The sequence below is a fragment of the Ochotona princeps genome, chromosome 10, assembly GCF_030435755.1.
Source record: "Ochotona princeps isolate mOchPri1 chromosome 10, mOchPri1.hap1, whole genome shotgun sequence".
Taxonomy (NCBI): Eukaryota; Metazoa; Chordata; class Mammalia; order Lagomorpha; family Ochotonidae; genus Ochotona; species Ochotona princeps.
In genome coordinates, this window is record NC_080841.1 from 42,009,048 (window position 1) to 42,026,976 (window position 17,929).

Consider the following 17,929-nt stretch of genomic DNA (forward strand, 5'->3'; position numbering starts at 1 on the left):
CCACAATGCTGGCTCCTAATTATTTCGTTAATGACAGATTTAGAAGCATGTTGTTTATCTTCCAAATACTTGGGAAGTTTGTCATATAAATTTGTGTGAATTTTAAATTCAGTCACAGTGTAATCAGAGAAAAGCACCATATTTTTCATTAATTATATTATTTTGTAGGTTTCATACTCTTGAAAAAAATCTGTATTTGGCTGATGCCACATGCAGTATTCTATAAGTGTCAAAAATTGTTTAAAAATGGCTAGCTGAGCCATTCAACTATTCTAGTACTAACATTTGTGTACTGGAGTATCGATGTTTCCAAATGTATGACTTTTTCAGCTTCTTACTTTTAATTGTCAGATTTTATATACATTTATATAATGTATATAAAATATATTACATATTTTATATTGTATCAAATATTCATATAATAATATTATATATTACATATATAAGTATATATATTTCTTTTAGGGGTATACACATTGGAGACTGTTGTATTGATTCTTCACTATGAAATATCTGTCTTTATTTATTGATACGACTCATCTTGAAAACTGACACTAATACAGATATCCAGCTTTCTCATAATTAGTGCTTAGAACGGATATAATTTTCTTTTTTATTATAAGATTTACTTTATTTTATTGTGTTTTGCTTATTTGAAATGCAAAGTTAGAGAGAGGGGGAAGAGACAGAGATCTTCCATCTACTGCTTCACTCCCCATATGGTTGTAATGGGAATGGATGTGCCAAAACCAGGACCCCAAGCACTTGGGTCATCTTCTGCTGCTTTCTCAAGTCATTAGCATGGAGATGAATTGGAAGCAGAGCAGCTGGGACTTGAATTCCAGCTTGGGATGCTGGTATCACAGGCAGCAGTTTTACTTGTTTAGCCACAACACAGGCCTAGGATATAATTTTCTATCCTTTTATTTCTTAATAGTAAAAATGGATGTGAGAGTTTCTAAGACTCTCTATACTTTTATATTTAAAAGATGGTGCTTATAAACAATGTATATTTTCAAATCTAGACTGATAATCTCCCAATTTTTAATTATAACAAAAGCTTCATTTACATTTAACATGATTTTGTATGTCTGGGTGAGGTCCACTATCTTCCTGTGTGTTTTTTTCCTTTCACATTATTTGTAGGATCTTTTTAAAAACTTAACTTTTAATAATTAATTTCATATCATTTATTAGTATTTTATTTATAATTCATTTTCTTAGAGTTTCTCTAGGGATACCAGGTATCCCTATTCAAAGATTAATTTCATATCAGTGATTCTATAATGTAAACCAATACAGTGAATTTATTATGTTATTTGTTTTATTTATGTAAGCCATTTTACTTCAATGCATAATTTAACTACACAAAACATTACAGTTATTTTGGTTTAAAATGATCAATTTAAAATTCATTTTGAAAGGAAGAAATACTTTTGCTAGCCTTTTACCATTACTTTTTTTGAATAAATTGATTTTCCACCTGGCATTATTTTGCTTCAGTCTGAAGAACATTCTTAAATAGCTTGTTTTTTTAAATAGTAATTATCTTAACTTCTGTTTATCTGGAAATCTTTTCATTTGGACTTCATTTTTAATCAATTTATTTTGATTTGTAAGGCAGAGAGTTGATCATCCATCTTCAATTGCACATATGTTAGAATGTTTCAAATCATCTCACAGATCACTGTGTTTCCCTTTGCTTTATCCTTTGATTGTTTATTCCTGTTTGGATAGTTTTTATGATTTGCCTTTGAAGTCTTTGATCTTTTCTTCTGCTTAGCCCATTCCTTGAATTGTTCATTCTGACCTTGTATTTTTTTTTTCAGTTCTAGAATTTCAAATTTTAAATATAATTTTCTTCTCAACTAATGATTTCCAAGAATTCATTTATTATGATTATTTTCCTTTGAAGTTCCAAACATATTATGATCTGAACTTTCTTCTCTGTGAACTCCAAAATTTTCGGGTGTGTTTCTATTGATTGATTTGTTTTACTGATTATTGTTCACTTTTTTTCTGTATCTTTGCATATCTAAGAACTTTTATTATATTCAAGGTGGGTATTATTTAGTTTAATAATAGTATATCTTGGAAATGGATCTTGGGGGGAGGTTTTCCTTTAAAAAGAATTATGTCAGACAGTTAATATATCTTCACATCAGCTTGACAGTTTGATCCTTTTGAAATCTTTTTTTTTTAATATTTTGGAATGTCTAGAACAGTCCTTATTTTTAAATGATAGCATCTCTATTCATAAATTTGGCTTTTCTGAAGTCTCAAGTGACTGCTGGGATGCTCAGCAAAGTCTCCCCACTGGATGACTAGACTGTCTCGATTCTTGTTATGGTACAGCTTCTAAGATTTTTATCACATCATTCTTTCTTAAGCACTGGCTACACAAAATTGAGTTACTATTCATCCACTTACTAAAACAAAATTCTCCATACAGATTTCTGCAGCTTTTTCTCTGCATTTTCTCAGATCTGAAAATCCAACTACTTCAGCAGCTCAGAATTCTGATTTTGCCCCAGAAACTTAAGAACAGCACAGTACCATAGCTGGGTTCTATCTCCCTGTACTGCAGACAAGGACCCACTTCTAGGCATGCAGTGGGGGCAATCACAGAGCTCGCTTTATGTTTGCTTTTTCTTAATGATCAAGACTTTGTTCTGCCTATTGCCCAGTGTCTGAAGAGTTGATTAATATTTTTCCCAGTTTAATACTAGTTTATGAAACAAATGACAGCCAATTACTGCGGACTCAGTCATAGCCAAAAGAGGAAGCCTGCATCTTTCTATAGGTCTTTTGAAATTTAGTTGATACTTAAAAACTTTCATTACACCCACTCCCATGTTCATATGCCATTCACTTTTTCTAGAATCTATTATCATTATTCATAGAGTTTCACACTTGGTAGATGCTGACCAAGTTGTTGGGGTAATCATTCAATGATTGAATAAATGAACAAATGAAAGAATTCTTATCCAACTGCACAGACAACAGATATCCTTTTGAGAAAATCTTTAGCAGATGCAGCACGTTACATTACATTACACGTGGAAGAAGACAAGGTAAGGCTATGTTTAGATTAAGTTTCTCCATAGAACTATGAAATGGTTATAATACATCAAAGACAAGAAAACTATAACTTTCAGATAATTACACACAGAGAGAGCTATTAGGATAACAGCCAATGACATAGGAATCCATATCAGGAATGGGAAAGGAAGCAGGTCGCGTAACATAAACACGGAGACAGTGAAGGGCTGAGCGCAGATCTCAGGATTCCTTTGTTTTTCTCCAGGGTCTTGTAGCTTTGGGTATTTGCTAAAAGCATTCTTTTTAAACAGTTCAAGGATTGCAGCTCATTCTAAAATAGAAAACTTTCCTTCCTTCTGGTAAAGATGTATAGCCATGCATAGCTGGACTCTGAATGCAAACCTAATACTTGGGCACATCCACAGTGAGTCATGAATTTGTCTCTTCCCTGATCCAACCTTTGGGACCCCAAACTAGGGTTCCAGTTGTTGGGGGCTGTCATATCCCACCACGATGGCACATTAACAACATTTAGTTTGCCTTTTGTTGATATTGTAACTTAGGAGGCAGGCATTAGCCTATGAATTAAGATGCTTGCATCCTACATTGAAGTACAGAGGTTTAATTCCTGATTCTGTCTTAATGAAGACGTGCGTTTCTTTATTTTCACATACTTGAAAGACAGAATGTCAGGGAGAGAGAGAAAATATGAATGAATATTTTAATATTTGTTTCACACCTCAAATGGCTTAAATGACCAGTGCTTGTGCAGAGTGAAGCTAAGAGCCCAGAACTCCACCCTAGTCTCTGATGTGGGTGGCAGGGACCCAGATATCTCGGCCATCCTCCACTGTTCTTCCAGACACATTAACAGGGAGCCAGATCATAAATGGAGCAGTTAGGACTTGAAATGGGGCTCCAGTAACAGATGCCAGTATTACAGATGGTAGCTAAACACAGTATGCCTTGAGACTGGGCCCCTGGTTGTGGCTTTCGGCTCCAGAGTCCTACTATACCCAACCTGGAAAACAGCTGCAATTGCCACTAATTAGGCCCCCAGTACCCATATGGGAGAACTGGTTTGCATTCTCAGCTCCTGGCTTCTGCCTGGCCTAGTCCCAGGGTTTGCAGGTATTTGAGGAGTGAACCAGCAGCAAGGAGCTTTATCTATATCTCTAATTCTCTGCCTCTCAGAAAAACAAATTACAATTTTAAAAAATATTGCTTAGGAAAAAACCCTCTTCAAATGGAGGAAGCAAAATAATTTTTAGAAATATGTACACGAGATTTTCACATGAAGAGGTCAGTGAAATTCATTACATCGCATGCTTCAAAAACTTTGAGCTTCTTTCCTTTATTTCCCCTTCATGTTTCCACCTTTCTCTAGCAATTATCACACTGGACTGAAAGAAAGGCCTTTTCTTTTCCTTTACATTAAACAAGGAGGACTGGGAATGTGTGTCAGTGTGTGTGTAAAAGCATGTGTCTACATACATGTGAGAAGATGAGTTTAGATTTAGAAGCATCCAAGTAAATATACCCAAAAATCACAAAAACCATTTGCTTTTAAGGGTAACTTAAATTCAACAGAGATATTCTAATGATCAACAGTTCAAATGTATGGTTAAGGTGCATGTAGAGTGATTTTCTCTTAGCAACAAGTAAGTCACATTCCAAATTATACTGTAAAAGAATACGAAAATACTGAAACCTAAGTATTTTTTCAAATACACCAATAATTTTTGGGACAAATGCAAATCAAGGCTCATAGTCTCAGTAAGGCTCCTTGGCACAGAGTACATTGTTGGAAAGGAATGCTGAAGGTCAACCCACCCCAGCAAATGGACCTTTTGCCACCCTGGGGATGGCATGCTGAGCTTTCTCTTTCTGGTGTTTCCACTGACAACAACTCCAGGGACACATCTGACAAGACTAATCCTTGCTTAGTTTGGTGGGACAGAAAAAGCATTCAATGAACATTTTCCTGATTAATTTTAGGAGAATTTTGAGTACTTTGATTTTGATAGATGAGATTGTCTGATTAAAGCTATAGAAATTTAGCACCCAATTCCAAAAAGGAGAGAAGCCAACCTAAAAAGACAGACACAGTGTGAAAGTAAACTTGAAAATGAAAGTGAAACTTAGCAATGGAAAAACACCCAAAAACAGAAGTTAGGTCAAGGATCCAAACCTGCATGCTATGATATCCTTTGCTAAAGGTGAGCTATACATTTCACTTTAGGTGTTCCAGCAGCCAATGCAGAAACAAAACTTGCATGGGTTCCTGTGTCCTTAAGAGAAAAACAAAATAATTGCTTGGAAGCATCATAGTTATTTCTGGCAGCAACGCCAGAGAGATGATATCCCCAGGATCCTCATAAAGAGAACACTGTGCAATATGGTGAACAGTATCCTTAATAACACTTCACGGTAAGTACAAACACAACATGTGCCGAGCTCTTTTAATATTTCACAGCACAGGGTGATAGAACACAGACAAAGTGCAATAACACAAAAGCATTCCGTAACTGGACTAAAAAAGTCAGTCTTAGGCATGCAGTTCTCGAGGGGCCTGGCATCATTCAAGGATACTTTTAAGAAATTCTTGAGCAAAAGACAGGAAATCCTTTAGAGAAGTAATTTCTGCTGTGAATTTCATGTTTTGTCCCTTCGAATTCACATAGTGAAACCCTACCCGTCCAGGTGATGGTGTTAGGAGAGTTATTTTGCAAAGTCAATAGGTCTTGAAGGTGGAACCCTTGAAGATGGGGTTGGGGTCCTTATAAGAGCAGATAAGAGAGACACTATGCACAGACACAGCCCAAAGATGGCCCTGTGCAAGCCAAGGTGGAGGTCCTCATCAGGCTCCTATCACTTATTTAGCCACTTAGTCTATGGTGTGTTTGTTAGAGCAGCCTGAAGTGATTAAGACAATTGGTCTCCCCTTAGTGTTGAAAACTAAACTGAGTGTCCATGCATTGGAGCATACACCCCTGGCAAACACACAGTCTGGCTTCTTTGTACTGATGGATAGGTGAAGAACCACCTGTGTTAAAGGTTGGCAAAGGCAGCAACAGGGCTGTGACAATCGGAAAGCCAAAGCAGAACAATGAACTGAACAGCAGGTCTGGCCACCAGAAGTTAATACAAAACACACCCCTTGCCCTTCACTCCCATGACATTGTGGGGAGTGCCTTTCTGGTTGGAAGCCTGAGTCACACAGACCATTTCCTCAAAGGCTGGGGGCAGTGGAAGAGGGTTGAGACAGGAGGCTATCCACGACATTTTTCTTAAGGATGGAACCCTAAACTTCTGCTGTTTCTTCCCAGCTGCTTTGCAAGTATTTTGTGATCAAATAAAATAATGTCAACAAAGACTTTGAAAAGCCTTCTAGCCTTCTGAATGGCTGTCATGCTCTAAAGGTCACAGTGAGATGCCCCCTCCCACTCCAGGTCCCACCCCCATCCCTAATCCTTCCTGCTGCCTATATGTCATAGGGGAGCCTTTCTCAGCCTCTCTTCCACTTCAGACACATCTTCCAGGATAAAATGCTACCACAGGAGCTAAAAGGATCATTCAGGATCCCTATCCCTAGCTATCATCCCCAGGGAGGTCATCTCTGTGTTTGTTAGACCTCAGCAAGCTCAGTATCTGGAAGAAATAGTTATTGTGGGAATATTATAGAAGGAGTCTTCAAAAATATGTGTTATGAAGAAGCTACTAATTAGCTTCAAAGTTTTTGCACCAAAATAAACATCTTTCAATTCCAATTTCAATTAAATTTTAAAACATTCATTTTTGAAACACACGGAGACAAACGGAAACAGGGGAGATGACTCACGCACTCTCTAAACATCAATGATGGCCAGGGCTGGGTTATACCAAAGCTAGAAGCCTAGAATTCAATCTGATTCTCTTACATGGGTGGCAGAGACCTACGGACATGAGACATCAATTCTGAGAGCAGGGTGTGCATTAGCAGGAATGGAGGGCACAGCTGGTACTAAAATTCAGGCACTATAATACAGGATACAACAATCCCAAACAAAGGCTTGCTTGTACCAAAGGCTCGCTTGTACCAAAGGCTCCCTCTTAACCAACTTATTTTAAAAATTATGTACGTTGTATGTATATATTTGAAAGCAAAAGACAGAAAGTGAGAGATCTTCCACCTGCTGGTTTTCTCCTCAAAAGGCTGAAATAGTTAGGTCAGGGCCAGGCTAAAGCCAAAAGCCAGAAGCCAGAAGCTTGGAACACAGCTGGCTGGGACCCAAGTAACTGGACCATCTTCTGCTGCTTTCTGAGGTATATTAGCAAGACGCTGAACAGAAAGCCAAGCAATTAGATCACAAATGGACACTCCTCAAAGTGCATATTTATTTGCATTTCATTGCTAAAAACACTCCAATATGAGATGCCAGCATCACAAGTGGACCATTTTACCTGTGTATCACCAAGCTGAATCTTCTATGAACTACCCCAGTCTTTTAAGGAGAATTAATTTACTTTAAGATTGTTCAATAGGAATAAAGTTTGTATAGAGATTCCAATCTCTTATAAGATTTATTTTTGTGGGCCTGGAACGATGACTCAGTAGCTAAATCCTCACCTTGCACACACCAGGATTTCATATGGGTACTAGTTCATGTGCTGGTTGCTCCACTTCCCATCCAGCTCCCTGCCTGTGGCCTGGGAAAGCAGTAGAAGATGGCCCAAAGCCTTGGGACCCTGCGCCCATGTGGGAGAACCAGAAGCTCCTGGCTCCTGGCTTGGGATTGGCTCAGCTCTGGCTGTGGTGGCCACTTGGGGAGCGAACCAAAAAATGGAAGATATTTATATCTCTTTCTCTCTGTAAATCTACCTTTCAAATAAAAATATTTTTTAAAAAGTATTTTTATAAAAATTCAATTATTTTTGCTGAAAAGTTCTTATTCCATTTCATTGCTAAAAACTAGAATTCCTAATACGTCAGCCCCAAGGAGAAGGTAACTCTTACTGTTTTGCACATCAAAATAAACCAAATAACCATCCTCCTGTCCTCTCCTAGTTGGTTAATTCTGATTGTAAAGGTCCATATTCTTCCAGACATTGCAAAGATGCACTTCCCTGGGATTTCACCTTCCCTGAAGCTATCAGAGTCAGAGCCAGGAAAGCAGAGTATCTCTCTTTCCTAGGCCCTGTCTATTGTAGCTGGGTCACAACTATAGCAGCAGCAGTGATGTCATCACCGCCATCAGCATGTGTTCCAAGAAACTTCCTGTTTCCTGTCTTCTAAGCATCCATTTGATACTTATTTGCTTTACATTTGTCCTTCTCTAAAGATGGAGGAATCCAGTGACAAAACTAACATGATGACTAAAGTCACATCAAAGAATGGGATTGTCTTTAGAGCCACTGAATGAGTTCCATTCTTTATTTGGTAGTGAACAAGTTCTCCTCTCATTCTAGTTCCTAGCTTTTATCCACCCAAGCTGTGTGTTTTTAAAAAGCGACAATGAAAATCTAGGAAAGGTGTATCAGCCATGTATGATAGAAAAAAACAAAGTGTTAGAGTAATTTGTAATTTGTTTGGCATTCCATATGAGCATCATTTTGAGCTGTAGTTCTGCTTCCAATCCAATCCAATGTTTCTGTTAATGTGCCTGTGAAAGCAGCAGAAAATGGCCCAGTGCAGGGCCTCTGCTCTTGACTCCTGGCTTCAGAATGACCCAGCCCTGGCTGCTGTGGCTGTTTGGAAAGTAAACCAGCTCCTTCTCTTTCTCTGTCTCCCTCCTTCCTTTCCCCCCTTTCTCTGTTATTCTGCCTTTCAAATAAATAAAAATAAATATTTAATATAAAAGATCTATCCATAGGAATACCATTACTTCTGTGATGCATTTGGCAAATTAAAGTTAAACATGATATACATACTGCTCCCAAATGAAACTTCATCATTTTCAAAATACTACTTATAAGACAGTTATCCTAAAAATGATTTCTTAAGGATTCATTTAAGAACCTCTTTACTCCACTATAAGCTTCTCTTTTATTAGGATGGACGCTGCCTCCCAAAACCAGATGTGTCCTTTGGAGGAGTCTGGTCTTTCGGAACAAAAGTCAGGGCTTTTTCTTGTTAACACTGTTAAATAAGGCATGGCAAGTTACAAGCACAGGTTTCTGAAATTTCCTTTTTTTCCTACCAGTACATAGGATAAAATGAAATTATTCAAATCACTCAGCACATATTGTAACACATATGATTTTAGAAGCACAAGTAAAAGTACTGTTGAAATATATACACATTATTTCTGCGATTGCCTCATTTCCCCCATCTTACCCATTTACAGATGAGAAAACCAAGGTTTTCAATTTTGCTCAGAAGGGCAGAACGCTTTCCAATTCATATTTAACTCAAAGTTGTATTGCTTTACTTCTCTCTCACAAGCTTATCTTCCAAGGTTGAATGTTAAAATGCCCAGACCATTCATGCTCAATCTGAAACCACCGGCTCCCAGACTTGCTATTTAGACAAGCATTGCTTTGTCTCTTCTGCTGACAGGTCACATAACTTGGAAAAAACAAACAAACAAACAAACAAACAAACAAAAACCACGTGTTGGGGATTCTGAATGGAGAACTATGGCAGTTGGGATACCAAGGGATTTACAGGCTACTCAAGTTATGTAGACACAAGAACAAAGGACTCACTGATGATCTGATTGATTGTTGCTACAGAGAAGAAAAGAATACCAGAAAATTCCAAGATGAGTAGGGGAGCTTTGGCTCTCCTTGGGTCAGCCAGTTAAGATAAGGTTTGAGTTAGATTAGCTTTTAGATAAGATTAGGTTACCTGGATATTTTAAGATATTCCTATGGGCTAGTGATTGTAGGGTGCTAGTCAAAATGAGAGAGATGGCTGATAACATGTCACACAGGCAGAAAAACCACTTTATCTTTTTAATCTTTTCCAGATCTGGATATAATACATTGCTACATCCCATAACTGTGTTTTGGCTTTCCATGTTCATTCTGTAGAAGCTGTCCAGGTCTCATGGCTGCTCAGGCAGTAGTAATTCAAAAAGCTGAGCTGCTAAAAGTGCTGTCTAAACGGGGTGAATGCCTGATGAAAACTCAGGAGCATTTTTTGGTAAAACTAGCCTTTATTGTTTTAAATAACCATAATCAAATACATTTTTTAAAGTCAGTTTTTTATAGTCTTTCTTTTTCTTCCCAGACTCCCTCCTGATTTGGAACACTTAAAAGGATATACAAATGAAAGAAAGAATTATACCCTTGTTACTTAATGTTTAATGAATAAAATATACATTACAGAACAAATTCAAGCCAAATGTCTCATAGGAGAAATGAAAGGTGGTGGAGGATTGGTTACACAGAAAGAGAGGTTTGGACTGAGAGATTTGGGTGGGTTTGGCTCACTGTAATACTGACTAGAGCAGACCTTTGGAAAGTCTACTTATCCCTGTGCTTCCTTCTCCTATCCATCAGGTGGTAGAAAGCAGGAAGTTGGGCTCTTTCTGAGGGTAGTTATCACCTTCAGAGGTTTCTGCTCCCTCCTCTGTCCTGAGTTTGAAATCCATACAGATGAGGGGTTTTGAAAAAGCTCATGCAAAAATACACATCATGAAAAAAATATGCATGGATTTCAAACTTTCTGTGCATATAAATATGTGCCTTTTAATTCTATTTTCCAGGACCTTTTTGATCACCTTTGTTTGTTGGTCCTATCCTTGGCCCTTCACCATTTGAGCTGGTTTTTCAAGTTCTTGACCTCTCCTTCTCACAATATGGTGACTCTTCATTTATTTTTCTCTTCTTCTAATAGAAATGAACTGACCCATTAACCAAGGGAACCGAATGCACAATAAACTCTCACTTTTTGGGGGCCCATCGTGGCAGCCTAGTGGCTAAATCCTTGTCTTGCATGTGCCAGGATCCTATACGAGTGCTGGTTTGTATCCTGGCTGCTCTACTTCCCATGCAGCTCCCTGCTCATGATCTGAAAAAGCAGTAAAGCATGCCCCTAGGCCTTGGGACCCTGTACAAGCATGGGAGACTCAGGAAAAGCTCATGGATCCTGGCTTCAGATCAGTTCAGCTCCGGCCATTGTGACCACTTGGGGAGAAAACGAGCAAATGAAACATCTTTCTCTATCTTCTTCTTTCTGTAGATCTGCCTTTCCAATAAAAATAAATAAATCTTTTTAAAAAATCTTTAAAAGTTAATTTTCCATCTTTTTGTGTCCATCAACTGGAATAATGGATACAAGGAATTCCTAATCCAAAAGAATCCATTTCTTTAAAAGAAACCTTGATATGGTACCTCTTGATCTATTAACTTATTAACATGAATAATCTGTTACTTTGAATTAGACCTCAAGCTAACAATTCATCTGTGAATTTAAACATTTGTTTTAGAGTTTCTCCAGCGAGGTAGTTGCAAGTTAATGCTCATAAACCCAAGAATATCAGGGCCACTACAGTCCTATTTTCTGATGTCAACAATGGAGTATTTATTTCAGTGCTAGAAACACAGGTCCAACAGAACAGAATAGAAAAATAATGGGCTTCCCTGTCTGTATTCTTGACATAGAATTTGTACTAATAATTCACTATGGGTCGCCACCAGTAGAAACACATGTGTTGTGGACTTTGATCCGTCATTTGGATTGCCTGGGGTGTCAGCTCCTATGTGGCATTTGCAAAAATAAATACTGTACCAGGGACTGGTTAGGTGTGGTATCACCAGTTTTGCACTTTTCCTCCTGGGTACTCAGACAACACTCCCTAGCTTCTTTTACAAGTATGCCAATTTCTGGACACTAGAATAAATTGGGAAACACAGTATTTCAGGGTCAAACCTAGACCCAAATAATTCTCCATGCACTCCTTCACTTCCTGCCAAATTGATACTGAAGTTCAAGTTGACCTTCAAAGCAATATTCTAGGGAGCAGGAAGAACTTCCAGCATCCAGGATCGCTGGTAATATAGAGTTATCCCTATGTTCCCAGCATCTTCACTTATTGAACCCTATGTCAATACAAAATAAATCTATGTGTCAGTCACTGCAGGCTGGGATATAATTATAGCACTTCACATTCCTTCAACCAATATACTCACATTACAAGTATCATTGAGAAGTGGCAATTATCTCCATTTCTAAGTACTCAAAAGTGAGATACTGTTTTTCCTTGTCTCTCTTGAATTTCAAGTATTCAGGCATAATCTTGATCTTGTCAGTCTAATGCACCCACATCAAGCCCTGACCATAAGCCAGCAGGAGAAAGAAGCAAGGGAATACGGAATGCATTCTGGAAGGGAGGATGGCAGCAGGGGTTGTTCATCCCATTTCTGTGGGCAGCAGTGGTGATGAGAGTATCTGCTAAGCAGACACTTAGTGTCAGTGATATAAGGACAGTTGTTGAAGCCACCAGCTAAGATATGACACCTTCCCAGCAGTGGTGGATTTAGATGTGACTCCTGTAAGGTAGCTGTCAAGTATTCTTTGCCAGTCTTCTCAGCAAGTCTGTGCCCTTTGCAATAACTGCTGATAAATAAATCTATCTTTGGCTTACATTAGCTAGAACTGGTTTCTGTCACTTGAAGCTGAGAGGTCCTTGTGATAATGCATCACTTTTAGAAATGGAAGGTCAGGGGACTGAGTGTCCCATGGCCTCAGGGAGTCTGCCTTCCCCGGGGTGTGTCTCAGATTCACAGATTCAGAGCCTGTGCCATGAATAGAAAAGTCTCCACTGATGGCTTCAGAAGACTTTGGGAGAGAGAACTAGTCCATCTATATTTTGACTGTCCCAGGTTGTGCTGAAGCAGATTAAATTTGTCCAAAATAAACCCTGCTATTTGGGAAATAGGGAATAGAAAAACAAAACTCAGACAAATATCCAAGGAGGTAGAAGAAAACAGGCCTTCCCTGGGAATGCTGTACCATATGTTAGAAAGAGATACAGCACACAAGTCATTTTAGGTCAACTGGATTCTTTCTGGAACAAAACCATAATTTAGATTTTGTCAAGCTCTATGCTCTTTCAAAGTCCCTATGTTGCACACTACAGTCAAACTAGGTCAAACAAAATGCACTGCACAAGAGTGAGAGATGTTAAGGAAAGTTAGCTGATTTTTTTTAAGATACTGTTGCTGGGCCAAGTTGGCCATTCTAGTCAGTGTGTGTGTTCCTGCTGTGGTCAGCAGAAGGAAGGAAAATCAAGGAGCAATGGCAGAGAAACTTGCGCAGGTTATCTCTCCTCACATACCTGCTGCCTCTGTTTAGGACACTGTCGTGACTGTTTCAGTTTTGAGCCTCCTTCTGAATGTCAACTGATAAAGTTTCAGGAATCTGGTACATTATTGTAGAATTGGGGTCCAGGACCCCAGGCTTCCCTGTAACCATCCCATTGTGCACAGTGACAAGGCCACTTACTTTGCCACCTGAATCTGAGCCATTCTTGGGAATGACTGAAGTGGTATCTGTCCTACAGGCTGGACCTTAAGAGGCCTCTCAATGCCTAGAGTTTCCCTTTTGCAACCCTGAGACCACTGTGCTGTGGAGATGCCTCACCTGGGCCCCTGTAAGGGAGACAACAGGCTTGTGTGTAGACCTCACAGAAAAACAGGCTCACATGTATGTCATGTAAAAGACTGCTTCCATGGCAGACATGGGAGATGAGCTTGCTCTGAGTCAAGAGGGACAGGCCAGTACCACTGATACTTAAATAAAATGTTGACTAAACGGATAGAAAGTGCTGACTGATGCCATCTATAATAAATAAAGCTTACTTCCTTTCTCACATATGGCTATGGGCTGCTCATTCGTCTTATTTTCATAATGCCTGGAGGCTGAATGGCCACATGGAGTGGACCCAAGGCTCCAGGTTGGGAGGCAGCCCCTGTACATGGCATCCTGCACACTCTAGCCAAGCTCGTCTGTTGACTGGATATGGTTGCATGAGACTCCCCAGGCAAGTGCAGCAGCACAAGTCCTGGCCAATCCAAACAAATAATGAGAAATAGTACAACAATTGTGTTTTAAGCTATCAAGCTTTGCAGTTATTGGATATGCCTAAAGAGATATTGACAAAGATGAGATCATCACCTTCGGTGTGGCAGATTAAGAAGTACCCCTGTTTGAGATGAAGAGCTGAAATATAGAAGTGTTGCAAACTTCCAAAATATAATTACCTTTAGGTCCTTTGTTGACTGCAGCAATGATTCTTGCTAAAACATCAAACTTTTCTTGGCTATTCAAACTAGGATTTAAACCTTGTAAGAGCCAGTGAGTAGAATATTCCACAAGTTTGAATTTTGTCATGAGCTTCATATTTTCTGAAGCTGTGTAGGTACATGCTTAGGATCAGGTTTAAGCAATATACTTTTTTTCTTCTTAATGTGGTTAGCAATAACACTGAAAACAGACTACCTGGTAATGGCTAACAGACTTGATTATTCATTAAGGAGGTGTGCAATATTCCCTCACTCCATGTTATCTATACACGGGGAAAGACAAACAATAAAGCCATTAATCACTCTTCCTACAATGACCCTAGATATGAAGCTTACTCGTTCTTAACCTATATCAGGTGTTTCCTTGGTTACAGTTATTAAAGTTTGTTTAAAGGTCAAGTTATCTGGGAACCAGCTGCACGTGTCTTCACTGCATGGGAGGGTGCCCCAGCTGAATTAGACCCCTGTAGCCAATATTCTACACTTAACTCCATACTTTCAAATTCAAAGATTGGTTAGATTTGCTAATGAAGCTAAAAATGGAATAGAACCTGTAGTAGAAACTATCACTCATATTCAAATAGGCTAACTTTAAAAGTCCTTCCCTTAAATTCCATGAAAAAAACTGAGAAGTATTCAAAATAGCTAAGATGCAGAAGTTCAGAGACCAGTTCAGCCGCATCATTACATTGAGCATGTAATTTCAACCATCTCCTGGGGCATTTTCTGGCACTGATGGGACATTTGATGGGGCATGCAGGGACTACACAGCTTCTGTGATTATCTTCAGAGTCTGATTATATTCCCCTGCCCAATTACCTTGTCCAAGCCAAATCCTCTAAATCAGATTTCTGAAACTCATAACATTACACAGAAAGTATGCCTAACATACTGCTCTAGAAAAATAAATGGTCTTCCATGCAAGTGTGTTTAGCAATGTGCAAAGAATTGGATATCTACTCAACTAATGCTGAGAGGTTCTCATTCACAGAGCTGAGAGACACAGTCCTCTTCAGAGAGTAACTGGAGAAATAACAACAATTCATTTTTGGCCAAAAGGTGCTCTTTTGTAAGAGTGGGGCTCTAAGTGCATATAAGCTGACTCTTGCTCAATTTTGTAGCCATCATCTTAATCACTTTCTCCTAAGCTATCTGCTGCAAATGAGGGATGCAAAGTTGGTGCCTCTCATTCATCAAATCTGCTTCCCTTCGGGAGGGAAAGCCCTCCTACCGCCCCTCCCAATCAGGGTTACTCCCCAAAGGGCTAAGCCAGACCCTGACTTGATCAAAGTGCCCCTCATGATCCCCAGGGCAGCCCTAATTAGATGCCAGATAACACTCATCTCAGTTGATACCAATTGTTCCTTACATGTTTGGTTTGTCTTCTCTGAGAGGCACCCAGAGCAGTGCAGTAAGAGACTTTACTTTTGTATTCAAGGTACCTATCCCAATGATTGACATATAATCTATCCTGAAAGAACAAAAGGCAACAATACTATATTCAATCCGCTGCTTGATGTATTGACTTGAATGAAGGCCATTTTAAAGTGAAAATATCCAAAATGGAACTCGAGTACATTCCCAATTCCAGACCCCCAAAATTCCATTTCATATCCAGGCTTTATTGCGCCCACCTAGACACTTGACCAAAAACTGTCAAGCCTAGCACCCCATTTCCCACATCTTTCTCTGCTGCTACTTCTATCCTGGAGTCTCTTGGTCCTTCCTTGTTTCTACTGTCATTCCTTACTTGAGCTACTACAATGTAGTCCTAAGTGAGCTCCCCGATTCTGCTTTTTCCCTCTGGTATATTCTGCACACAGCCCACAGGAACAGTCTCTAAAAGTGTAAGGCGATTAGTCACTCCCCTTTGCAGAAACTCTTCATGGTTCCCATTATACACAAAATACAATACCACTCCCTAATGCTGTCTCTGAGCCTCATATCTCTTGACTTCCTTCCTTATGTGTCACTGTTCCCTGAGCATCACAATCAGTTCTGGTTCTATGCAGCCTAGGAGCACTCCAAATTATAACCTGGCTCACACGCCAGTTCCTATATCTGGAAGCTTCTTCCAGTGATTCTCTTCGGGATGCCTTCGTTGGCCATCCCATCCCATATGGGATCTTCTCATCTTTACCCTGTGCAGTGACCATTGATCCCAGAACTCTAGTTAACATCTCTTACAGCACTTGCCCCAAGCCTGATTGGTTTGCTCATTTGTTTACTTGCTGATTTTCTGCATACTCTTACCAGAAGTGAATTTCATCAGAATTTCATATCATATGCCCATTGCATCCCTGGCCTTAGAATATGACCATTCCTCAGAAAACAGACAACAAATGAAGGAATAAATGAACAGTGGGGCCCGGCGGTGTGGCCTAGTGGCTAAAGTCCTCGCCTTGAAAGCCCCGGGATCCCATATGGGAGCCGGTTCTAATCCCGGCAGCTCCACTTCCCATCCAGCTCCCTGCTTGTGGCCTGGGAAAGCAGTCGAGGACCACGCAATGCATTGGGACCCTGCACCCGCGTGGGAGACCCGGAAGAGGTTCCAGGTTCCCGGCTTCGGATCGGCGCGCATCGGCCCGTTGCGGCTCACTTGGGGAGTGAATCATCGGACGGAAGATCTTCCTCTCTGTCTCTCCTGCTCTCTGTATATGTGGCTGTAATAAAATGAATAAATCTTTTTAAAAAAATGAACAGTGGCACAAGAAGGGAACTGATGCATCCATTATGTTATTCCAGCTCCCAGTTCAGAGGAACACTGGGGTCTCACTTTCAAGAGCCAGGCAGACTCAGTCACCACAAAGCAATGAGCATTCCTGTGGTAACCGTTCTTATTAGTATCATCTTACAAACGAAAAAAAACCTCAAAAGACATGAAATGATTTACACAGTATAGACCCCAGCACTTGTGACTGGCAGCAGTAGGTTCTACTTTATGTTTGCCTTATTCCACAGGGGATCTTTGTTGCTCTAGATTCTTCCCATAAGAATTACAACCAATGTCCTGCTTTGCTAAGCTAAAAATTTACATGGTGTTATATGTTTCATGGCATTATTAGTCCTCCATAATTTTTATGTTAATATGTCATTGAAGGTAGTTCCTAGCTCTCACTCAATAGGACAGGCATTAAGTCCTTCCTCTTATTAAAGTGACCTCTTATTAAAGAGTTACATGGCCATTAACTCAAGTGACTGACTTCCAGTGAATCCCAGAATGAAAACTTTCATACCTCGGAATTCCAGTCCTCGAAGTTGAAAGGTGACAAGACCGTTGCCGATTTCAATCAGGTGAACAAAGGCATTGAGGTCATCTGAAGCCAAAATAAAGCAATCGCCAGAGCTGTAATTACCCCAGCGACCAAGAACTAAGTCTCCACAAAGGGACTCCTGGAGTGTCCTTGTCAAGTGCTCATAAAAGATGGAATTGAGATTGTTGTCATCGTTCCCTAAAGATAGATGAGAAACGGACAATCAGTGAACACTTTGTGTATTCAAGTCCTAGGAAAGACGAAGCTGTTACTATGCTAAGGATAAAATCAGACTTGATGCATATGCAAAGAGTAAGACCTGTTCCTCACTTGTTTAAGTGGGTTATCTAAGACTCTTCCATTTTTCTTTTATTTTTTTATTCTCTATTCTTTGGTAATCT

At 39.5% G+C, this 17,929-nt stretch overlaps 1 protein-coding gene across 1 annotated transcript in view; it reads right to left on the reverse strand.

Annotated features, from left to right (window-relative positions):
- Nucleotides 1-17,929, reverse strand: part of PCNX2 (pecanex 2) — a 254,759-nt gene that overhangs the window by 35,069 nt on the left and 201,761 nt on the right. Inside the window, exon 25 of the mRNA XM_058669358.1 lies at nucleotides 17,511-17,726. Within this exon, the coding sequence (XP_058525341.1) occupies nucleotides 17,511-17,726 (216 nt within the window). The remainder of the gene's footprint in view (nucleotides 1-17,510; nucleotides 17,727-17,929) is intronic.